Genomic DNA, 25,372 nt, shown 5'->3' with positions numbered 1-25,372 from the left:
ATAGTACACAACTTATTCCGAAAACATTTGTTTAGAATAAAGGTTGTTTTTATACCGTACAAATGCTATTTTTCGACCTTTCTGTTTGCGTTAATCGAGTGACACTATGTAGCCTATTTTATTAAGGTTACAAACTTTGTCCGGAGTGTCTCCTCGGGCCAGGCGACGAATGTGGTGGCTGGAAAGGAGAATGTGGAAAAGAGTTGAAATGCCAATATTCCGGAATCTTCCGTTCAACGGGACGTTGCGTTGACCAGGCCGAGTTTAATTCAAGACAGGAAGGGCAAAACTGCGGCGGTTACGAGGGAAATTGTAAATCAGGATTGAAATGTAAAATCGACCCGTTTTCTTTGAGTGGAATATGCGGAATGGGAAAATGCGTCACGGATGACGAGTTTAAGTCACGTGACGTAGGGGACTCGTGCGGGCCGATGATTGGTCAATGCAAAGACGGACTTCGATGCAAATCCCAGTGGTTCGGATTTTGTGGCCTACTGTCAGTTTGTGCAAGGGAAGGCGGAAATGACGTCATCGAACATGACATCACGGAAAAAACAAATAATGCAACTAATAAAGTTACATTTGAAAAAGACGCAGAATTACCTAGTACCGAAAACATCATGGTTGGTGCAACATTGCCAGCTCAACTCGACACTGACGTAGAACCTGACGATAACGTCAGTCAAAATAATTCAACGACGTCATCAAGTGACACATCCACTATTCATTTAATGAACAGAGGAAGATTCAAGAATCTTGGCGACGAAGATTTTTTGGCTGTGTCAGATGGCACCATCATATAATATGTGATGATCTTTCTATAGTTTTGAATCCACGTATAGTTGGTGGGTTGGTGTTGGTATGTAGGTGGTGAAAGTCTGAAAGGTGCCGGAAATATTTTTTGAGTTTGAACATTTAAGATCTTGAATGTTCTTCTCAAAAAAAATGTCGCCCAAACTACAATGCATTTTAACGGTAAATAATTGGTTGTCTCTTGGCTAAAATATACTTAACACAAACCTAGCGCGTTATGCTATGGTTGTTGGAAATGTTTTTATGTCATTTTAGGCAAACCCTTTTATAGTTGGAAATTGAAATATCCAGCTTTACTTCTGCGTATTCTGTTTTATTTCTCCGCAAATGCATGAAAAAGTGCCGCAAGTCGTTTTGCATTTTGAGTTAAAACTGCAAGGGGTGAGGAAAAACACAAGGAAATACAGAAAAAAGAGAAACAAAGGTCTTGTCATAGAAAGGTGTGTGTACCTTGGCGGAATGCTCGCAAGCTCACGATGACGTCACAAACGACGTTGTGTACCTTTTCGTGACGTAATAAATAGGGTGCGGACTCTGTAGTGGGCGCCGCGGAGCAGCGTAAAAGATAAATGCAAACGCGAAAAGAGACGTTACAGGACGGAGTTAACATGATGTCATCGTGACGTCATGGTATGAATGCGTAATATTATGTTCCGCATACGTGGTATGATGTACAGACACAGGTCTGAAAAGCGGCGCAAAGGCACGGAGAATTATTTACACGAAAAAGAACAATTTTAACACGAAGTACAAGAAAGGCTTGAATTTACCCTGCTTAAAAGTTTGTTACAAATGTTACGGGTTTGCTACTAAAATAACACTAAGAAAAATCGCACCAGACTTGACGTCAGAGAATGTGCTGCCTCAATTGCATCTACGTAACACGAGAAGCATGATTGTCATTCACGACGTCACAATAGCAACGTCACATGATCATGATAATTTTCCAGTTGAATATTTGCCGCATATTTCATTGCACAGCGGGTGATCAACCAGTATCCGTGACGTCATACACTTTGATGTTAAAGCCATCCAACTCGAAAGCCACGCAACGTAATACAGATGACGTTTTGCAAGTGTGACGTCGATTTGACGTGATCCACAACGTCAGAATGAAGAGTAAAACACTGGTAGCTCAATTTGACACATTGTGACGAGACGTGACGTCATTGGTGATTACGTAGGAACACGATGAGATCACAACATGGTCGACATTTGCGCGAGACGCGTTGGTTCGGGTTTCGCTTTTTTCCTGAAGCTACGATGGACGGTGTCGCTTCTTCTGTATGGCTCTGATTTGATATCTGCAACGTACGTCAGAAGTTATTATTTTGGCACCCATGGATTCTCATAGCATATCGGAAACCTTGACCGATGTTGCCAATCGCTCGCTTACGCGTCATTTATTAATTTTTTGTGTCAGCGCGACTCCAGTGCGCCTTCAGTGGATGTATGCGTCTTACTCGCTTTGGGTGCGGCTTGCTTTGCGGTTTAAATTTTAATTCGTTGAACTGGATTTAAATCACCTTTGTACTATAGGTTGAATCGACTCCTTGTGATTACAGTGCAAGAACCGATACCGCGTTAGGTTTCAATTTGGCTCCAAAACCCACAGAGCCAGTACTCACAGTTAATGTTGTCTTCAATCGCACCGTCCCTGCCTTCAATAGCTCTCCTATCCTTCCTCTGTTTGTTCCGTAGTTCGCTGATCAACTTCTGTTCCCCGTTCCTCATCTCCTCCTTCATCCTGCGCCGGAGCTCCTTCTCCTCCTGCTGCTCCAACGCCCGTCGCTCCTTTTCGGCGCGCTTCTCCTGTGTGACGTCATAAACAGCGTTGTTACGTTGCAGTGACGTCGCGACTAACCCGGGCAAAGCAAACGTGGACTTACGTCGGCGAGTTTCCATTCCTCCATGTCCTTCTCTGCCTTCTGGAAAGCTTTTATGAATCGATCAACCATTGGGAAAAAGGTCTCGGGCGGCATCGACTTAGGGGACTCCCCGAAGTACTCGACAACGTTCTTGTAGGCTTCCTGGGCTGTCTGTGCGTCTTGCATTATCTGGAAACATTTTTTCCATACGTTTGCAATGTGCCCTTTTTTCTCGTTTTGGCTACGTTAATGTTGCAACGTAAAGTTGACACTTTTTTTTACCTTGGCCGCTTTGTCCGTGGATGCCGCGATAAAATCTTTTAACACTGGATGTTGGTGGGTTTCGTATTCGTTCTGAACGAGGTGGATCCCCTTTTTGATTCCGTTCACATCAGCCAATATGTTTTCCAATGAAACTAAACAAAGTTGTCAATAATATTACCCAGCTTAGAAGAATTGCATGAATTTTTTCACAAACTGAATGATTTTTCGGAAAATTTATCAAGGATATGATCAATAAACGAAAACATTTTAGTGATAGAAATTCACATCCATGTCTTATTCCATTTGAATGATTTCAGTTGGTTTTGATATTTCGAGTCGAGATTGTGTTTACGATAATCAGATTAATCGCCTGACACGAATTTTCTTTGGAACACCAGGATCGTTACTCGTAATTAAATTATTGCTCAACAGGGTTTTGTATAAATTATTAAAAAAGTGCATTGTATCAGACATTAAATGACGTCCAAAAGAAGACATATTTTCTCATGACGAGGCAGCAACTTAATTACTTCCTACTGTACCTTTACTTGCTCTGTCCACATATCGCAATTCATTGTAGAATTTTGAGACTTCTGGGTAATAATTTTGAATCACGTTGACAATGTAATGCAACAAAGTTTGACGCTTGTCCGTCGATTTTGTATCCACCAGCTGTAAACACACATTTAGATGTTGTGACGTCAAAATATGACGTAAAACTAACAAATTTTCTACTATTGCGTGTAACTTACAGCGTCCAAGCTTTGCAGTTTAAAACCATAGACGGCACCACGCTTGGCACTGTTCATGTAATTTCCGAACGCCAGGATAACTTCCAAGACTTTCTTGAGCATGCCCGACGATTTAATGGACATGGACGCCGCAATTACGGACGCGATTTGCGGCGTGATTGACAGCGAAGTATCGGGAAAGTTGCCGATGAAAATCATAATGTTAAGTCGCTGTTGGAGTCTTTCAACACGACCGAACTGAAAAGCAAAATAATCTTGTTGCGTTTTGTTGTGGAGAAAAATTTTCACTGTTACAATTATCGTACCGTTACAACTTGAGTAATATACGATGCAAAATTTATACAAAGATAACTTTCAAAAAATACGTGCGTTTGGGTTTTTGGAAATGTCCAATTAGCAGCTTTTGTTTATTGATATAATTTTCCAGAAAGCATGACTATCGTTTCCAACTTTTTTGGGACAGTAACTTTAGCACGCATTAACCCATTAGGTATTTAACTCCAGCACCAAAATGTAGCCTGGCTAGTACTCTATGGAGGCATGCGTTACTTTTTATGCTCTACTATTAAAGGTAGTAGAGCATAAAAAGCAGGTGCTCACTTTGAATACAAAGAAGTATTTAAGTGTCGTTTGTTTTCTAAAACTAAATATTCACCAGCCACATGAATTTATCCTCAGACGCCAGATCGTCAAAAGATTTGCCAGAACGTTCGTAATTTTTGAACGCCTTCAATTCCCCCTCGTTTGGTATAAAACGTGGGAGCATCTCAACGTATTCCAGAGGTAAAGACTTGAGGTCGTAACTGTACACGGATCTGCAAATGTCGTCTGTGTTCAGTCCGATCTTGCGGAGTGTGATGGCTGGAAAAAAATGCGGGAAATTTGTTTGTTAATAATGGTGTGGAAATTATATATTAAATAAAACGATACTTCACACACTTATATGTCACATTTTGCGTTTATTGGGATTAAGGTACAGTGCGTAAGTGTTCGGCTGCATTAAGTCATCAAAGCGTAACATGGAACGTCATCTCACCAAGATTCCTGGCGCGGTTGACGTCAATGAGGGACTGTCCCCTCCTTTGTTGAGACTCCGCGAGTTTCTGGAGTCGCTGTCGGTCGGCTTCGGTGTCCTGTGCTCGCGTTTTGAACATTTCCTCAAAGTCTGCCATGTCAATCTAACGAAAGGGATGGTGGATTTACAGTTATTTGGTAACAGTGCAACACTTCAGACAGAGAGAGCTGCAGACAGGTGTACACGCTGTTTCGAAGTCTCATCAGTGCAACCTGTCTGCACCTTACAATGAATATTATTGCGCCTTTTACACACAGGAACACTTTGACCGGGTTTCATCAGTGCAGCTTATGACAGTCTTGCAGCATAACTATAGCAAGGTAGACTGATGGGTCAAAAACATTGTGAACAGTTCGCAGCACAATTATCAATATTGGCTCTTTTGTTTATAAGTGATTTTGAGGTTTGTTCTATTTTATTTCGGTGATACGATAATCTGCTGAAATTACGACGGTTTAAGCTATCATCATTTTAATGGGTAGATAGTGGGGAAGTGCATGCACTATTTTTTCCCATTATGCTACACTTAGATATACGATGTCGAAAACAGAATGGATGTTTTGTGTTTTCTATCAAAAACTGTTCACAATAAATATTAAGTGCGACCATTTTGCATGAAACGGCTCAACACTCATGCACAGTTGTAAGGACGACAAATCTACCGACAACTGTTCACAATAAATATTACCCAGTGAAGACCATTTGATATCAAACAGCTACACGCTCATACATGGTTAAATGGTGAAAAACTTACATTTCCTAACACAGATTCATCGTCAAGCTCGTTGAAGATTGTCCCCGAAACTTGGTTGGGTCGAAGAGCCGACCAGTTAAGCACCGGGAGTCGATATTTCGGATGGTGGCGCTGTTTGGCTTTGAGACCACCGGGAAGGTTGGGTAAGTTGGGGACGCCTTGAAAAGCATTATGACGTTTGAATAAAGAAGTTTATGTAGTAGGATTTTAAAAGCGCGTAAAACATGTAAGTTTTGAAGCAATAAGAAGGCCAGAGTATAGTGAGCTAGGAGATAAAACAACACTGGAAGTGTTGTTATGTGATTGTTGACCTTTAGGTACACAAGAAAAGCACTTGCTAAACAAGGATCAGTTTGGTAATTCGTGAGAATACATATTTCACCTTACGGACATCGGCCGTACCATATTCATATAAAATTGTTCAAGCAAAATTCTATTTGAACAAGAAACTGACAAAGCTCACCAGGCCGAATGTATATAACTTACATACAACACTCTCTTTAAATCACTTTCACTTTGCTTAATGTTAAGTTGTGTTGTTTGTGCAAAAAATTAACCATTTGAAAGAATAGAATTGCCACCTTTTACCAGGCCGATCCTAGTTTTTAGTAAGTGCTCCTTTAGAGTATGTTACACTTACATCCCAATCATTAAATTACTTTCTTACCACGGGGTGGGGGTGGAACAGACCCTGGTGGAGGGGGAATTCCTGGGGGTGGTGGAATTCCTGAGGATGGAGGAGGAGGAGGTGGGGGAGGAATGGAAGAACTCTTGCTCGCTCCTCCTGATGCGAGAGGTGGAGGAGCAGGAGGTCCGGAGGGGGATTTACTCGATGTTGATGATGGAAGATCCTGGAAAAAAAAATAATGCGTTTCCTTATTACCACTTGTTTTTTGAGTGAGCAATTTAAATAAATAGATGACTCCGTGAATGATTTAAAGCAAAATTTTTAATCTATTTAAGATGTAAGAAAAACGTTTTCAACTCTGCCTACAGAAAAAAGTATTTGTTTTTTGATACGAAAACGGTTAGGAAGATTGTTGAAGATATTATCTGTGGTGCATATGTCAGATTAATTTTCCACTGCATAATGTATTGCTGACAGAAAAATGATGAAAAAATGGCAATTTCAGCATAAATCACTATCCACAATAAGTTCTTTGAATGATTTTTGTGCAGAAGAAAAACTCAATGATTTAAAAAATAAGGGAAAAAAAAAGTGAAAACAACTATTAAAAGTTTTATTATATGAGTGCATACCTTTGTTTTTACTTTGATCGCTGAATTCAGGTCAGAAATTTCACCACCAGGACCTCCAGGCAATCCTGGAAGACCTGGAAGTTTCATATCACCACCAGGTGGAAGTGATGTCATACCTCCTCCACTTCTCTGCATTCAAAACAACGGCATGAAAATTTGACCAAATATTAAAGAAAAAATTCCGGTAATTTGCACTGACAAAAAGTTAGACATTTAAAAATATTTGCCGCCACCTTTTTAAAGTAAAGTAAAAGGATTGACATAATGTCACAAAACACAAAACCACATTTCACCCCATAAATAAAACCATGTTACAGGTCACATTTCAAAACAGAACCTTTACATATTTATCACATTGGTTTCCAATGTTTTCAACGGCAAAACAAACTGATATCCAACTGCTTTCAAAGAGTCTGCAACAAGATCCATGCAGACAGCATTGTAGTCAGGGCAAACACAAATTGATTTCCAGTGGGTTGGTAAACCCTAGGCAAAAATCTGGGAGCTAAACTAGTGGGATCATACTGTATCAAGGAAGGTACAGTCAGTGATAACTGGTTTATCCTGAGTACTTTGTTTTGTGCAATAATGTTTATTAAGCAGGGCATTCGTATTTAACGAAATTAGAATATAATGAGGTCAATGCAAGGAAAGAAATGTGTTTCTAGAAGTTATAATGGTGTTTCCAAATGTTAAGTGTTATGGATTAACAAGGTCTGATTGTGTCAGGAGCCAGGGAAAGGGTTGGAAAGTCAGATGCAACTTTCCAAGTAGGTATTTGAATTCAATTTTAATTTCCCATAATAATGTTTGCTACAGATATTTTTAATGGCCTTCTTCCTTGTCGCAAACATGCGAACATATTTCTCAAACAAGAAAATTCACACAACATAACGAGGAACACAAAATTTGCAAGCAGTAGTTTTGAAAACCTTCTCTTCCCAGATGGTTGGAAGCTGAGAATTCAAAGATGAATCGGACAAGTTGCGTCTGAAAACTTCCGCACTTTCATCATTTAACGGAAGCGGTGGAAGTGCCAAACTTCCACTTGGGGATGGCAGAGAGCTAGATTCTTCATGTTGGGATTTGGGAACGAGAGTAAAATTTTCACCAATGTCGGGCAGCACATGATGGTTTACTGTCCATGAAGTTGAAGTCTTATTAGAAAAGATGACAAGTTCCTCTGATTTGCGACGCTCTCTAACAGCAATATGCTCCTTGAGTTCCTTTTCCAACGAACTCACAACCTCAGGTGAAGCTTGCTCCCCGATCGCTGGCAATATGTTCAAAGACGGAAAACTCATGCCGCTGCTCGAGTAATCACTAGATGGTGCACTGCTTTGAATGGATCGATGTGAGAGGTTTTCACTTGTTATGGAGCTGCTTTGAGCTAAGGAGCGAATTTCAGATGAGATGTCACTCGTTGAAGAAGTTACATCGCTGGAAAATGGATGTGTTTCAGGCTGGTTGAGGACAGATTCGGAGTCCAGTAAAAATGGGGGCACTGGGGGTGGTTCAAATGGAAAAGGGTGGGACATCCCATGAAGAAACGAGAACTCTGGGTCCATCATAAAGGAGTTGTCAATGCCAAGATCGCTGCGAGAAGAATGCAACGTCATATCTTTCTGTGATTTTAAACTACTTTCCATGGAAAGGTTGTCATCCTGACTTGTAGTGCTGCTGGAAGATTGAGATGTGGTGGAGTAATCTGATTGGTTATCATGCAACCAATCAGACGGTGGTACAAACATGACATTTTCATTAAACTCACTGACATATTCACTCATACCATCATGCCAAATACTAACTGGTAAGAATAGACTCCCAATGTCATTGCTTATGACATCATCACTAATGTTGTCATCAGACTCATCATCTGACTGTCCAGCAAGCATTAAAATTGATCAACAATAAAAAAACTGCACGTCAGTATGCAAAAAAGTAAATTAGCCATTGTTCAGAGCAAAACAAAATTATTTGGCCTTATCCGAGTATTTGTCTTAGCATTAATGTTTTGAATTTTCATTTTACAAAAGTTTCCAAAAAAATACCTTAATAATATTGACAAATAGTTGCAATGTTAATTAAAACTGAAAAATTTGCTGTGGGTTAGTATGGTTGGCCCAAATAAAATTTAAAGCATGTAGAAAAAACATCTGGAAAATAAACCCATGTAAATACCCCTGTTAAAGCCTCTTTATCTAAGCTGGCTTTGTCAATATAAGTCACAGAAGTATCAACAGTTGAGCCCTCTGGTGGTAAAACGTAATTGAGCAAACCAAAACGACGCTGAAAATTGATAAAAACCCAAAACATTTTGAATGGGAAGTCAATATTTCTTTATATTAATAGCTTCAAAACAATTGTTCTATAAATTATTACTATTTTCTATATTTTCATGGTATGACATGACAAGGCAGGCACAACTGTGTGTACAACTGTGCATGCCCTCACAAGGCAATATTATTTGGAACCATAATTTCTATGTATTAATTAGAATCAATTATTGGTGAGCTTTGACACCTTATTCCTGATAATGGTTATGGCCCCAAAACGTTGGAAGTTACATAATTGTTAAGACTGGTTCTACATTCAAAACGATAAGAGGTCTAGGTGGAGCTGTAGAGTAACCAAAGAAACACTAAACGAATGTTACCTTAAGCAAAGTCAATTCACTCAGGTTGGTGGAAAGTTGTTTCTCGAGTTGAACAATCTTGGTCATGTTTTCGTATTCTTGTTCTTGAAATTTTTCGTTGAGCTAAAGGGGAAAAAAATCATTAGAAATTCAATGTTTGAAATTGACTTTAAATCGACCAGAAGAAATGAAAACTAGGTTTATTACAAAGAAACTCCCATTATTACTTTATGAGGCATAATGTAATAAATCCACAAAATGTGAAGGGTGCTGCAAAATGGTTACATTTTTATTTAGTTACAGTATTATAAAATTAATGTTTATTGATACTATCATAATGTATTCAGGGTTTTCTTTATATTTGGGACTATCAATATATCATAATATTAATAGGTTAATAAAAATCATAGACACAGGTTGAATTACAATTAAGGCCCACTGAGACAAACTTACATCAAGGAGTTGCTCCTCTAGGGATTCAACCCTCTCAAGGGCGGTGATCTTCATCTCAGAGTCCTCCAGAAGGGAAGAAACATCGAACATGTTGTCCAGGAACGCTTGGATCTGAACTTTCAGGCGATCGCTCTCCGTCAACTTCAACTCCTGAAAACATACAGGAAAAGTATTGTTTGTAATTGACTCAAAAAAGGTGTTTACACAGAACTCTTTGGTAAAGTATTATAATTACCACACAGTCTTATGGGCAACAAAGACTTGGTATCTGAGTTTTTTCAGTCAATTATCATTACAGCCTTTATTCTGATATAAATATTTTGCCTCCTTAATGGCATCGTCAGTAGGTTTTTACTTATTGCAGAATTGTAGTACAGAAAACAAATAGGCTCCATTAATAGGTCACAGTATTATTACCCTAAACCAAACATGGGTGTAAGAATAAACATATGTATATATATTATATACTGGGTATGAGCAAGATCATGCATACAAAATAGCAAAAGTATTATTATGCAGAAAATAAGTTAAACTATTAATAGGCCATGATATTATAATCTATACCAAACATGGATGCAAAAATGTGCAAGCCATTATATTTATAGTTGCTGGTATATGAGTAAGAATGTTTGCAAAGCACTTTCAACTTACTTCCAGGTAGGCATCGAGACCGAGCAAAGTGAATTCATGTTGTAGGTGGACACGGAAATTCATGTCTTCCACCGAATGTACAACAATGTTTATAAACTGCATACATGATACCTACAAAAAAGTTCAACATTAGGTTGTTAAACACTAAAAGACTAATTATAAATAAACAATTTTACAGTTTCTTGAAGAAAAGGGCCATAAATTTAGAATCTCACTGACAGGGAATATGAATTTTTAAATAAAAACCACAATTGTGTCAAACATTTTGCTTGATTCTTAGAGAACTAGAACTAGGTGTAAACAGTGGGACCAAAACCGGGATTCCAGAAATTCATCAAGAACCCTAGTTTGTTAAGCCCTGAACTAGAAACACTGCTAAACAACAAACCAAATAATGATTACATAATTGTATTCATTGATTAAAAAAACATTTTACCATAAAATCGATGCTATCTGCTTCTGTTTTAAAAAAGAACATGAGTTTCGTGAAACGCTTGACTTCACTGCATATAGACTTGAAGTTGTCGAATGCACGAAGAATGATGTCATGACCTCCTCGCACAAGACAAACTGCCGCTAACAACTCCAATACAAGGGACTTTGTTCTAAACAAACATAGCAGGTATATAGTTGTGATTTTAGTGTATACTTTCACACCCATACTTAATCAGGCATTAGAAAATCACTTGATATTGTATGTTAGTTTTAAGAAGAGAACATCAGAAGCAGATCAGTAGCAAAAAGACGTTTTAGAAGAAAAATTTTCAAGCAAATGTGAAAATAACACCTATGTGCATAATTCAGCATAACATAGATACACATTACAGAAATTGAGCAAGCAATTTTGCCCTGAAAACTGACCTGAGACTTCGGTTATTGAGGCTCAAAGCGATTTCATTGATGCATTGTGGATGAGCCATCACCAGGTTGAAACCATATTGATAATTCATTATAGCTCGGAGACATGTAATGCACACATGTACATCATCTCTGAAATATTCATAACAATGAGTGTACAATGTTAAATCAAATCGTATTTTGCCATATGTGATAACATAATCCCCTTAAAATTCAACAAAACAACATATGTTTAATTGTGCAGTTGATGAAATGCCATGTGTGGCTTTTCAATTGAAACAAAAAGTGAAACAAATTTCTTATCATAAGGACATATCCTGAAAATGTTAACAGCGGCAAATACACATGAGAAATAGGCAAATAGCACACCACCAAGATCATGTGACTTCCTAGCACAGGAAATAAAATGTTGTCATGGCGACTACTCATTGCTACACCAAATTTGTGATTATTTATAACTGATCATGAAATAACCAAAAACCAGTCAAAAATATAAAGGAAATAGAAGTTACCAAAAGGTTGCAAATATGATTACAATTGTACTGAAATGTTCCACATGTTTTTTTTGGTTGATGTTCTTTTGTACAAAACAACTTGTATATTTTTTGTTTCACTTTTTCATTGTTATATATATCCTATTATTACAGCAAGCTGAACACAACAAGTTGGTTTTTTAATTGCTGTGAAAAGTCAAACATGTACATCTAGATTGTAAAATGATGAGTATATATACCTGTCCATTACAGCTCTTGAGTTCTTTAATGTTCTCCTGTTAGGAAGGGTTTGTGATCTTGACAGACTGGAGGCTCTGGGCATAGTTGAATTACGGACACTTAACGAGCTTCCTATGCTAAGGTCACCAGTGCTACCAAGGGATTTGGTTGGTGAGGAAGAGACAGAAGACGAAGAACCGCGATCGTAGCTACAGACAAAAAAAAACACTTTTAGAAAATTTACTAAAATCAATATTTTGAACATTGAAGTTGAGTAAAAAAAAAAACATTTAAACATATGTTTGAAGTCTTTGTGTGTATATACTCCAAATATCAAAGCAAAAATTTGCTCCCTAAAAATATTAAATTTGTAAAGGTGAGTTCTACGTAACCTTACATGATGGCATATTGTGCAAAAGCAAGGTAGTTGACAAGAACATCTAATCCTCTATTTTCTTCATTCAAAAACTCTCGAACCCAGCTGAAAAATAGATAACATGAAAAAAAAAATAGAGCTTTAAATAAAAAAAAACGATATTCATGGTGAGAGGCAGATTAATTCAACAAATTGCAAGAGGGTACTGTATAAACCATACCTTTTTTCTCATCATAATATTAAGTTTTACTGGTATTTGTATATTTAGTATAAACATGCCAATTACTAACAAGAAGGGTAACTTCCAAACATAAACAATATATATACATACAGTTTAAATGTAAAAGTATATATGTAACTTGTTTTGAGACAGAGTGAACAGTAACCTATTTTTTTGTCCACAGTAGTTGATGCAAAGTGCAAAAATTGGAAAAAAATACTATTACCATTCTTGATTTCATTAGCAAACAACACCATAGGACTTATCCTGGAACTGTTTTATGGGGAAAACAAACCAGTTTCATCAATTACCCAATATGGTTGGTTCTTAAGGATATTTCCAGATCCCGTAGAGTTTTTGTTGATTGACTGACTCTCTTCCTGAATCGTTTTCTTCTTAGCGACGGATCGAGGTAACTAAGAAGTGCTTGTATATAGTGAGATGGAGGATGCTTTACTTCCACCCGATCCTAAAATATAGAAATTTAAATGAAACAAAACAGCAGCTTTGGTAGTTGTAACTATGAACCGTACAGTGACAAAAAAGCAAATTGTACAATAGTAAATTGTGTAACAATCAAAATAGTTTTCATAGTTATTCCACTAAAAAAGATTTTGGAAAGCAAGTAGATACCTTAACTCAATACAAAATAATATACCTGAAATGGACGTAAAATTGAAGCCTTAAGGAGGCGCTCAAGAAAAGACAGAGCACCTCGAAAAGTCATGATCAACTAATGGTAGCAATACGTATGTTTCAATATAGTTTACTTGATGAAACTAAATTTGCAGCTATACTAACTGCAACTCAAAACATCAACAGATATATTTATTTGCATCGTAAATTGGTAGCCTGTATGGGATTACAAAGTCTTGCCATATAGACTAACTTGGATTACAGAAGCTTAACTCTGTATACAGATTAGTTGATACAGTTTATTAGCTACAACTACCACTTCATTTAAATCTAACAAGTCAACTTCAAGGCACAGGAACTAGTTTTTCAAAACTGCACATCTCTCTTCAGCACTGCTCCAGTGGGAAATGGGGGGATTTGCCTGACGTTTGTCCACTGTTTGTAAATAATTTAGTGTGCAGGGGAAGTGATTGGTAAAGCAAAAGATAACACAATCATGCCATCTGCTTTTCACAAACACGCATGAATATTGCATTATTGTAACAGCATGCTTGGAATTCCTTTTTTCCATTCAAGCATAAAAACATTGTATATATATACACATAGGGATGTTGTCAGAACAAATGGGACATTTACTGTATGATAGCAAATAGTTTTGTTCTCAAAATTTAAATTATTTAAGGTAAATCTTACCTGATCACAAATTAATTCCCATTTCTTTTTGTTGTCATATTTCGTCAACACTTTAACTTTGTCAGGGGGAAGATTCATGGAAGCCTTTACAAAAACATGGTGGAATTTATGAAATAATCCCATAACATTGCTAAACAAATTATACTACTTCTTTGTGTCGTATAAATATTATGAAAGTATATTTATAGAAATTTAAAGTATGTTTTGACTGGTACATACTAATAACATGATTTTGGATTTTGTTATTCAATAAAATAACTACGTATACATAATACACACCAAAACTTTGTCAAATCTCTCATCTATTTCACTGGTATCAGGCATCGGCAATTTGATCGGGGCATTGTGTGACCGGTAGTCATTTAGCCGGTTGCTTTCCGTATTTCCCATGACTGCAGTTAGGTCATCTGATCATCGCATGGAAAACTTGATTATCTGTGGTGCTCACAGTGACAAATTGCAACAATGTATAAAAAATCTAATAAGGACGGCAATGGATTGCAATCAATTAACATTTCATTTTCTGTAACAAAAAATGTTAAAATATTATAACAAGCTAAAAAATATAGCTTTGAAGGATTTTAGTATCAGATTTTACAGTTTTCCTACATATCATGATAAAAAATGAACACACAAAAAATGCTGGTTATATTCTAACCCTAATCAAGAGTAACATTAAACTTGGAACTCTATAAAGATGCAACAGCATTACTATATAACAGAACCAGTTCCACATCAAACATATACACTGAAAAGTGATCCAAGCCCTTGAGAATGCCAAGTAGACAAGAACTTACATCAGATAGCTCAAGTGGTGACTGCCCAGCTGATGACATCAAACACTATTTTAGCTTGCCTCAAGTGAACTGTGCAGCACGCCAATGCCAGAGGCCAATTTCTCATTTTTAATTCCTAAAAAGGCTTGCAAGTATGGGTTTTGTACAAAAAGGGTATGTAATGTAACTATAATTACGAAGTATAATTGCTTGTTTAATTACGTGCTAAGCAGACCTCTTACTTTACAAAACTTCACATTTGATTTCTGATTGCTTCACAACAAAAGTAAACACATAGTGCTTTCTAATATAATAGACCACATTACCCAAGTAATAGTTTGTCAAGCAAACATTGTTTGTTTGTTCTGGAGAGTCACATGTTATTTGGCCCTCTCTGACCCAGTTAAACCCTTTAGTAAGACAGGCACATAAAACTGAATGAAAAGTAAATACTGGTGACTGACTAAATCAACGCACCAAGTGGACACAATTTAGTTTGTCGACAACCATTTATAACATACAAACCACCTTTCAGAACTGAAACTACCCTATAGGCAAAAGGCAACAAAGGGGTAACTATATTTGGAAGCAGTTGTGTAGAAAATTTTGAGTGTATGAAGAATTGAAGTGACCAAGACGGGTTTTCAGTTAGTATTGTCCCAAGGTAGGGGGTGACTCACCTCCTAGCAAGTCAACCTTATACAAAAAGGTTATCCACAGTAGCAGACAGCAACTTGCTTTGATCAGGACATGTTTCACATTTTTCACAAGGCAGAGGTGACACCCAATATTTTTGAAGAAATCAACACTTCACTGCTTTGAACACCCCTTCTACACAAATAAGCCGGTACACTGTTTTAAGGTCAAAAGTAACTGTTTGTTGAAGATACACACTACACGTTCATCCATATTACACACCACCGAAATATAAATAGTTGTAGAGCACGTATACAACATTTGTCTGAGACCGCAGACTTGGTAAACATGGTCAACGAACAAGGAATTAAAGCATTCAGTTGCTTAGAACGTTCAAATGTCACCAGACAGGAAATAGCGTCAATGTGATAATCGTCAACGAATTAACTACAACTTTCATGGTGGGACAAATTTTAACGATCAAAATTAACAAAATAGTGTACAGGTTTAAGCGTTTTACTCATTTGTAACCGCGACATTAGCCCCAAAGACAACCAAAAAAGGTTCAATAACCAGTTAATCTTGTAGAACTTTAACAATTACGTTCTGCGTACGATCTGCATGGCGCAATATATGTTTGGTGTTTACTACATCCTGGCATTTACTCGTTGTTGCCCGTAATTGCAAGTCCTTTGTGCTGGTCGTTAAACTCATGCAGGGGGTGCATAACTTTAAAGGAAATTTTATGACCCGTCTCGTTAATGACGTAACAAAACGTCCTGAAACGTGACCATTACTAACGCTAGAGACTTTCAGCACGACCATGAACAGTAAGGACTGGTATTATATTTGTGCCAGGCTGTGGCACCTTTCCAAACTTGAAACTAAAGGAATAATTCAGACATAAGCTAAAATCGTTGGTTATTTTTTAAAGCACCCTTGCTTGATATTACAAGTATCATAATTTATATTCTTCCTTTTTAACTGAATCAAAACTGAATTTTAGGTAGAGAAACGTTGCCGTAGGGCATTTCACCTAAATGCAAAACAAACATGCAGCATCACGTCTTAACGACACTCGTTTCGAATAAGTGGGACGTTGCAAAGGGCACCGAAAATTGCCTACAGACTTTTGGACTTCGTTAACACGTGCAAGATTGCCATAGTAAAAGGTGTTTGCTTATTATTATTATTCCGTTTATGCCCAAGGTCCACCAGGGAGCAACTTTTGAGATAAACAACGAGAATTACCACAGACAAAAATCGGCAAAAAAATGCAGGCGAAAATACCTTTTTGCAAACAAACGATTAAATGATAGAAACGGTATTAACACCAAGCAAACTTTGCTTTACAAAACCTTCAACAAAAACCTATTTCTTCATTCAATGCCGTCAGCGATGCATAACGTGCTAACGAAGCAGCTCCAAGTATCACGTGACTCAATTCGTGCGTGAAATTCCGAGCGTGATTGGCCAACGTATCACGATGGGCCCCAGATCAAACCGGACAACCCTAAAATTAGCAATATTACTTTTCTGGTTAACGGGCATTTAAACGTGTGTGCTAATTGCGAAAAGAATGTGTTCCCAAAACATTCTGTACATAAGAAAGGTAAAAAAAAGACGTTACGTAATCAGTATAGCCAGTAAAACGCGCAGAATTAGGTGCTAGAAACCAACATTTATACACCAGAAACGAACAACCGAAAGCACGCAAAAGGTCAAACCCGGCTGCTTCGTAATTAACAGAACCACAGACGTCAACGACACAATTTTGGCCAACATTCGGTAAAACTATGGTCCTTTGGCGCGACATACGTGTCATTATGAAATGTATTGGCTTCTAGAGACATCGTTAGCAGTGTTGGGAATATGTCATTGAGGTCCTTACAATTTCGATGTACATGGGATAACTCTACCACCAAAGATGCATTTACCAAAACGATTATAAATAATCCTTCTATGTCTGCACTAAAACATTACCTGTTGTACACCAAAACAACTAGTGAAACATTTTTTTGGATATAACAGATTGTAATGGAATGAAGTCGAATCTGATTATTACATAAGAGTCGAACTTCGGTCTTTCGGCATCCCAATAGGAATCAAATAGCAGCATTTGTTATTAAAGCTACTGAACCGAAAAAGGTCACTAATACAGTAAGTCCAAACTTGTCTGTTACATGTCTATATTAAGTGATGCCCTGTCTGTCTCCAGAGGGTTTGGTTAAAGATCTTTCACAACGTGGAAACGCAACAGTTTACTAAAGAAAAGGATTTACTCTTTTTAACAAAACAAAGATTAAAAACGCAATTCAGAACTTACGAAAGGAATTTGCGAATTTAACGGCAATCAACGATTACAGTAATTTCACAATAAGATGCATTTACAAACCATGCCAACAACGACTTCCACGGTCGGAAACCAATTCAATAGAACATGTACGTGGGTTTGAGTTTGTAGTAATTGCATGTTTGCATATCTGTTCTATGCGAGAAAGCACATTTCATGAATCAAGTATTTATTACCATTTTTTTACGTACGACGTAGCAAGGTTGTTTTTTTTTTGTAAAAAAAATCGCACATTAACTCTGCCTTGATACATTTGACATGTCACAGCGAGCCAGCAAGCTATTTTTTTTTAATCCCAATTATATCTAAGAATCGTCACTAATACCATTACCCAAAGAACGACCGACGTCTTTTGTTCCTTACATTACAGCCAACACAATGTGTAACGGTCAATTAACAGCAATGCTTGCTGCTGTGCACTTTGCCAAGGTAATCCGCAAAGTGTTTTTCATAATCCCCACAATAACTGTGAACAAACGCGATTTCTCTGACCAATCTGCTCTGTAACCCCAGGGCAAACCTTTACATGCCACAACAAACACCCTTCACCTATTGTTATGGTCTTCTGTGAACAATTGTTACCTCAACAATAAACCACCCAGCACAACAAAACATAAAAGCTATTGTTTTTGTGGTTAATAAAGGTAGGGTATTTCTGTGGTGGCAAACTTACAATGCAGATGTTACAAAAACAGCCTTTGTTAAATTACGGTTGGAAATTTTAACACTAAACATGTTTTATAAACCTTATATTTATATAATATCTCCGAAAATAGACAATTTAGCCTATGCTGTCTAGTGTCCACAACCTATTGAACCAATAAGTCAATGTTGCCATTGATTTACAAGGTAGTATATAATTAATTACATGGCTTGTACTCATAGCACAACTATGCTCAATTGTTACCATAGCTGATTAGTGAGGAGTCCACTTGACATCATGGTGTTAGTCATGCTAAGAATGTGTTACCTCATTCCAGCATAAGGAGAAAGTTAAATTCAAAGGTCTACATTTAATATTGATATTAAAGATTCAGACAAATTGAGCAAAATAAGCTTGAACATAAGATAGAAAAGCATCAAACTAGAAAACTGGAATGCAAAAGAACAAAATGTATATACCGTAAATTAACAAATTCTCTTTTCAAAAACCTTTGTTACTTTGTTAAAACATGAGGCGTTCCATTCAGAATTAAACAAGCACACAGAGTCAAGTGATGACTATAAGCACAGACAAATACAACATTAAATATGATGTAAAATTGGTAGAAAAGTATTTGTTCAAAGTTCAAACTAAGTTTACATATTATTGTTAGGGATGTCATATCATCCTTATTTCTAGGATTTCTTAGGTCCAAGTCTGATAAAATGCTGTTGTCCTTATTTCTAAGAAATGACTTTATTGTCATCAAATTTTTGAGAATTTTTAGATAAATTGTATTCATTTTGCTGTCATTCTTATTTCAAGCTCCAGGTCATTGGCAACCCAGTCCACAGTACATAGCCACAAAGAAACATTTGCAGATGCACAGTTTAAACTGTCATGAGATAAAACTCCTAGAGATTTCAGGATCAGATTGCTCAAGCAAGCAATATGCATTGATTTAAACAGCAAATTAACATTTGGTGCTTTACCTATCAACTGTCAAATTCCTATCTGGAAATATACTGATAAAATATGCAAGAACTAAAACTTAAACCATCCTATGGCACTTGTTTGAAGTAATCAAACTTGTTTAAGACCAGTAACCAAAATTAAATCATTAACGCTATTATATAAAGTTATTTTTGCAACTAATAAAATCATCTTATTTGTTCAGTAAACAAACACATTTTCCAATCAATTATCACATAAAAAATTGGACTATCATTGGACAAAACATAATTTGGGGTTTCCGAAATTACTAGAACATGGTTGAGTACAATTGTTCATTAGACCCAAAAGTTGTGCTACTTGTTGACCATCATACACGTAACAAAACACCAAAACGTATGAAAACTAAACGCCCTTCACATCACACATGTAAAAAAACTGACAGACCAGAGTGCAACTCACGATTTCCGTAAAGTTAGCACCAAAATGTAATAACTAAGACAAAAACGTTTCATTGTTACACTTATGATCTTACAAAAAGAACCGAAAATTGCCCGAGCGGCTTCCTAAAAACCCAACCTCACTTCTCTTCTCTGTGCAGTTGAAGAATTAATTCCGCCGCCGGCTATTTGTCAGAAGAGACTACTATTGGGTATCATTGATCACTAGCGTCACTATGTGGTTTACTGTTTTAGGTATTTTAGTCACTAAGTGTCGCAATCACAAAAATGTTTGCGGTATTTAGCAATGTTTACCTTAACTTAATAAAAAACGTTTTAATGTAGGTAACAACTTTTCGAGTTGCATTTATATCCTTTCGAACACCCTTTCAGAAAACCCACCAGATATAGCCTACGTACTCCGTTAATCGTCCGTTGTATAACGTCGCCTGCAAGAAACTGTATCACATATATCTTTGGGCAGCATGAATATGAAAAAGATCCAATTTAATTCTGTTATCACAATATCCAGGTTATCCTGTGCACGAACCACTATCAGGATTTTTACAAAGCTGAACACCTTACCAGTAGTTTGTCCACATGTGTTTTCTCTTGCACGAATAAAAACAAACCAAGACATTTTCCTGAAATCATACGCAGAGTTATCACCGACCAAGACCAAAAAAGCAAGCTACATTTGAGTGCCGAAATTTACAGAAACTTTAGAGCTATAAGCCGCCATTGAACCCAGGGAAAACCTTGCTTCCGTCAACCGGTGACCAGAAAAAGGCCTCGTTGGACAATATCATAAATTCCCTGTGGTAATTTGCGGCGAGAAGTTTTTTTAAGTGAATCCAGGTATTTTTGGTCTTGAAAAGTATTTTCTTCTTTTCTTCCACCTTTTCCCCGCCATTTCGTGGGGATTCCCCAAGAGGGATATGCGAGCCCAAACTAATGAAACATGCAACGACTGAAATATAAGTGTTCGGGGAACCCAATTTTACAACCATAAATCAAAGTTAAGGTTTCAGGCTGTAGGAAATTCTTATTTTTCTTATATAGGAAATTCTTATTAGGAAATTCTTATTAAAAGTTGATTCCACATTAAGTCCTGGAGTAAAAAACTTTTGAATTACCTTTGCTGATTTTAATGTAATTTGGATGAAACAATTTACAGTTTTCGAGTTTAAGTAACGAACGTTGTAAGATTGTGATAGCTGCCGCAATAATATTGGCAATAAAACCGCGACGAGCGCCGCTATTTGTCAATATACCAACTGTCACACACTCGCTCTGACCCGAATGTCCGGTAGTGACGTGATCTTTGTTAATTGGGCTCACTATGCGTATGTGAGTGCAAACCTGGGACATAAACTTCTTTCTCAGTAATGTTAGCTAATTCGAATGTTTTTCTGCAATGTACATTGTTCCTTGCTGGAAGTGTAAGATTGAAACAATGATGGTTAAGTGCAAAGGTTATCGATAGTGCTTCCCGACGAACCAGCGCGTCGTGTTGATGATGTTGTGACGTCGCAAGCGTACTTAAAGCGTTGAACGAATCAAACAGTCTGAATGTACATGTACCTATTTTGTTCGTTTACCTCGCAGCCAGGCTCGCGGGATGCAAATCAAAAATCTTATTGGCAGGTGTCACCTTTAGTCAATTTACCAAATGTCACACCCTCTGTCTGACCCGATTGTCCGACAGTGACGTGATATTTGTTAATTCCGGATCAAATACTTTTTTAGCATAATGCCAATTAAGTAACCACCGTGTATCGTTACTTTGGTTGTTTGACCATTTAATACAGCAATATAGTCAGAATACTTCATGTAATTAAGTATATAGCTTTCATTTTCTTTACTTTATAAATTATTCAGGATTTAATGTTTTCAACAAAAATGCTAAAGTGTTGTTTTAATGCTTTTCTAATCCTGGTGTTTTATCTGCAATACCCAATTCAATGCAGCTCGATGATTGGTAAGTCATATGTTCTGATTTAGTCGCAAATTTAGCGTTTGAACAAAACGCTTTGTTTTTAAGTACAAATCGTTTATTTTGCGTTGACGCAGCATCGTGCGATACAATGTTGTCCGACTTGAATCACTCAATTTCAAAAGTAATCTGCCCAGCGAACTGTTGGAGGCGAAATTCGAACTTGTGTGGAAGTGATGATTACGCTCGAGGTCCTCTGTGTCTGGCTGCAATGCATGCAGGACTGATTGATAGTAAGTTGTCTTTCTGTGCTAACTGTAAGCAAGGGTTGTAAAATGTTACTTGAATTTTAAACACAAACCAACCGTCTTGTTTATGTAGAAGAAGGAGGCTACTTTGATGTATATAAAAGTGACCCGATACATGGATACATAGGAACAGATAGAAACGGAGTAACGAGCAAATCTTGTTCGTTTGCAAGATCTTCTTATACATTTGAAAGTATATTTCATTAGTCGTTAAAGGTAAACCAGGGACAGCTAACGTATTTTTTGATATACAGTGAAATGCAGCACAAAAGGAAACACTGAGTTTTCTGTAACTGAGGTTTTTTGTCCATCTGGTTGTTCATCAAACTATATGTGTGGAACAAATTTGTACACCACAAATTCATCGATTTGTGCCTCTGCCATTCACGCTGGAAAGTTATCCGGTAAGTTTTCGCAGTCAACGCATTTGTGAGTTACAAAGATAAGTACGTCTAGCGTTAGTGAGTTTTTGCTATGAGCCATATTTACAGACAGTGGAGGCCTCGTGGCGGTTTATTCCAGAAGCGGTAACCATTCGTTCGTTGGTTCGACAAACGGCGGTGTAACCAGTAGCTCGTGTGGTTTATCAAACCAACATTTTTCTTTCTCACGTAAGTGATCTAAAATCTGTCGTATCGTAATTGTGAAGACAAATGATAAAAATTGTATCTCATAGTTTTGATTAAATATTATATCTTAGATGAAGATTGTTCGGGAACTTGTTCAAACAACGGTGAATGTTTGTCTGGGATAAACGAACAGCATTGTTCTTGCAAAGGTGGATGGATTGGGGAAGAATGTGAAACAGGTAAGAAATTGCCCTCAAGCTACAAAGTCGCTGTAATTTATTTGCGAGGATTATAAATGGCAAAAAAAATCCGAAAAGTAATTAAAATACCATGACCAACATCATTAACCAAAAAATAATAGCGTTTCTAGTTCGATTTGTTAATGTTAATCTGGTACCGCAGTTGACAGTAGTAAATGCTTTAAACTTCGAGGAGATTGATCCGATTGTACGCGGATAGAACAACATATAAAACATTGCTTACAAAAAACAAAGAGCAATTTATACTTATGGGCCGTATCTTGTTCAGATATAAACGAATGTGCAATGCAAACTCACAATTGTCACCATCACGCCACTTGCACCAACATAGACGGCAGTTTCAAATGTTCGTGTAAAGCAAACTACACAGGAAATGGTGTTTATTGCAGTGAGTTCTTGTTTTTTTATTGTGTGTAGCCGGTATAAACTGGCCAACTGATATAATATATGATATAACTAACGGATGCACAACCAACGAGATGTGTGACGAATTTAGCAAACCGTTCGTTGGAAATGGAATGCATAAAACGTTGCGCATGTTCACCGTATATTCCGTTACTACGGTTTAATTCCATTCCGATGCAGCACCTGTCGTTACGTAATTTATAAAGTGCTCAGAAGTTCGTGTTAAAAATGTTATTGCACCCTCTGATTTAAATACATATTGATAAGTTGATCATTTATTTTTTTAAAGTGACTAATTACCAAAATCTGTCAAGGTAACGACGCTATTAACATTACCTTAACGACGTAGTTGCCCCCAACCTTTATATAAATCGTGATCATTAAAAGATTAACGTACAAAAAACCCTCTGTACCTTTTGTTTGCGACGCGTGCGCCTGTTGGTCACGTGATGCTCAATGAGCATGCCTATTAACTCGACTTTACGAATGTATGGGTGCAAAGTATCAAAGAAAATTTCGTATTTCGGTTTAGAATCAGATTTTTGCTTTCAAAATCCGGGGATTTGCCACAACAATGGATCGTGTAGCGATACAGAAACATCATACAATTGTTTATGTGGTGGAAGTTTTCAAGGACCACATTGCGAAATAGGTAACATTTCCAACCGTCTGTTCTTGTACTTTTCTACGAGGAAACTTTAACGTAGTTATACATTGCATCTCACACGAACTTCATAATGTAATGTACAGGGTAAACGACATTATTCGTGCGTCATCCACGCTCTAAATTGAAAAATTAAAATTTGAGTTGAAAGAATTAGGAAAAGGGAAACATATTAATTCGCTACAAAACGTATTTGTTCCAGTGAGTCAAAATTGCAGAGAACTTCTCTCGAATTCTACATCGAGTTTATCAAATGGAATATATACGCTAAAAGACTCAACTGGCAAACTGTATACGACTTTCTGTGACATGACAATCAATAGTGGAGGGTGGACTCTGGTGGCTTCCATTCATGAAAATAACCCAAATGACACCGGAAGATGTAGTTCAGGTGATAAGTGGTCAAGTGAGCTCGGGCCAGGGATCGAATCAACAGCTGGAAACTGGATGAACATGACAACATTTGGAACCGTTGGTTCAGCAACATTAGCTGATTTTAAAAATCCTGGCTATTTTGATATTAAAGGAAGAAACTTGATGATATGGCTGGTAACACTTTTAGTATACTGGTCTGTACAAGGCAATTTGTTTACAGTATTACAGCTTTTGTCTTGTATTTTTTTAGATTCCAAACAACACATCGATTAACATGTGGTCGCAGGCAGCTTACTTTAAATACAGAACAACAACTAACTTTTTGGACAATTACAATGGCAATCTTTATTACTTGTACAATGATTATTATCCAATTGTATCAAACAAATATACAGCACCATCTGACAACGGTCCTGCAATTCCTGTTGCATTTGACTTAGGAAGTGCTGATCAACTGCTTTTGCATTTTGCCCCAAACTCTCAAAATGACCTATTGTCTGGATTTATACAGGCAAGTTTCAACTTTTGAAATTTAGGCAATGATTTGTCGTTCGTTTTAGCGGAAACCTGTATTAATGTGAGAAACTCCATACTTTCATTCACTTTGAGCATTTAATTGCTCAAAATTTGGTTTTGGTCAACAAAAATCGACACTCATTAATGTCCTTGTGTTTGTAATTGCAGCTACGAGTATTAAATGGAGAAGGAAGTGCGTTTGCACTGTGTCCAGGGGGTAAATTGAAAGCGACAGCAAAGCACATTGAACACTCATGCTTGGGATCAACAGGAGTAAACAAAGATACAAAATATTGCGGAGATTTTGCAAGCTGGACTTTCAGTGGTTATGCAACTCATAGCGACTGGAGTGTTGACAAAACTATATTGGAAAGTGTTTTTCTTTTGTTCTACCGTTAGTTCCACTCACATTAATATTTTAAATGATGATAATTTCTGTAGTCCAGAAATGTCGTGAAAAAATACCCAGAATTTAATAGTGTGACTGAATCAGAAAAGTAAATAAAATTTCGTGACATG

At 37.1% G+C, this 25,372-nt stretch overlaps 2 protein-coding genes across 2 annotated transcripts; one reads left to right on the top strand and one right to left on the bottom strand.

Moving 5' to 3' along the window:
* Positions 1 to 1,118: 1,118 nt before the first annotated feature.
* Positions 1,119 to 14,540, bottom strand: LOC145909195 (formin-like protein 2). The gene is made up of 21 exons (XM_082996526.1): positions 14,301 to 14,540; positions 14,022 to 14,105; positions 13,004 to 13,161; positions 12,494 to 12,577; positions 12,117 to 12,305; positions 11,387 to 11,515; positions 10,962 to 11,130; positions 10,526 to 10,636; positions 9,875 to 10,024; positions 9,443 to 9,544; positions 6,787 to 6,915; positions 6,194 to 6,377; positions 5,527 to 5,684; positions 4,734 to 4,875; positions 4,353 to 4,558; positions 3,698 to 3,934; positions 3,488 to 3,617; positions 2,964 to 3,097; positions 2,703 to 2,870; positions 2,442 to 2,625; positions 1,119 to 2,117 (listed from the first exon to the last, which is right to left on the bottom strand). Exons 1-21 carry the CDS (start codon positions 14,409 to 14,411, stop codon positions 2,011 to 2,013), a joined length of 3,066 nt encoding a protein of 1,021 aa, XP_082852652.1. The 5' UTR covers positions 14,412 to 14,540; the 3' UTR covers positions 1,119 to 2,010.
* A 7,165-nt stretch (positions 14,541 to 21,705) lies between these two features.
* On the top strand, positions 21,706 to 25,252 carry LOC145908903 (uncharacterized). The gene is made up of 11 exons (XM_082996222.1): positions 21,706 to 21,801; positions 21,894 to 22,049; positions 22,138 to 22,257; positions 22,319 to 22,468; positions 22,556 to 22,675; positions 22,765 to 22,872; positions 23,162 to 23,281; positions 23,831 to 23,950; positions 24,165 to 24,511; positions 24,588 to 24,848; positions 25,022 to 25,252. Exons 1-11 carry the CDS (start codon positions 21,708 to 21,710, stop codon positions 25,250 to 25,252), a joined length of 1,827 nt encoding a protein of 608 aa, XP_082852348.1. The 5' UTR covers positions 21,706 to 21,707.
* The last annotated feature ends 120 nt before the right edge of the window (positions 25,253 to 25,372 follow it).

The sequence above is a fragment of the Ascidia mentula genome, chromosome 7, assembly GCF_947561715.1.
Source record: "Ascidia mentula chromosome 7, kaAscMent1.1, whole genome shotgun sequence".
In the NCBI taxonomy this organism is placed as follows: Eukaryota; Metazoa; Chordata; class Ascidiacea; order Phlebobranchia; family Ascidiidae; genus Ascidia; species Ascidia mentula.
This window is presented reverse-complemented; position numbering and strand designations above follow the sequence as displayed.

Bases quoted from the DNA above. Each gene is read 5' to 3' on its own strand.
- LOC145909195 (XM_082996526.1), bottom strand. From the start codon at position 14,411: ATGGGAAATACGGAAAGCAACCGGCTAAATGACTACCGGTCACACAAT. The intron at 12,578-13,003 runs GTAATTGATGAA...TCTATTTTTCAG, and splicing joins TTAAGAACCAACCATATTGG to CTGGGTTCGAGAGTTTTTGA. The intron at 3,618-3,697 runs GTAAGTTACACG...GTGTGTTTACAG, and splicing joins AACTGCAAAGCTTGGACGCT to CTGGTGGATACAAAATCGAC.
- LOC145908903 (XM_082996222.1), top strand. From the start codon at position 21,708: ATGTTTTCAACAAAAATGCTAAAGTGTTGTTTTAATGCTTTTCTAATC. The intron at 22,469-22,555 runs GTAAGTTTTCGC...CCATATTTACAG, and splicing joins TCACGCTGGAAAGTTATCCG to ACAGTGGAGGCCTCGTGGCG. The intron at 22,676-22,764 runs GTAAGTGATCTA...ATTATATCTTAG, and splicing joins CCAACATTTTTCTTTCTCAC to ATGAAGATTGTTCGGGAACT.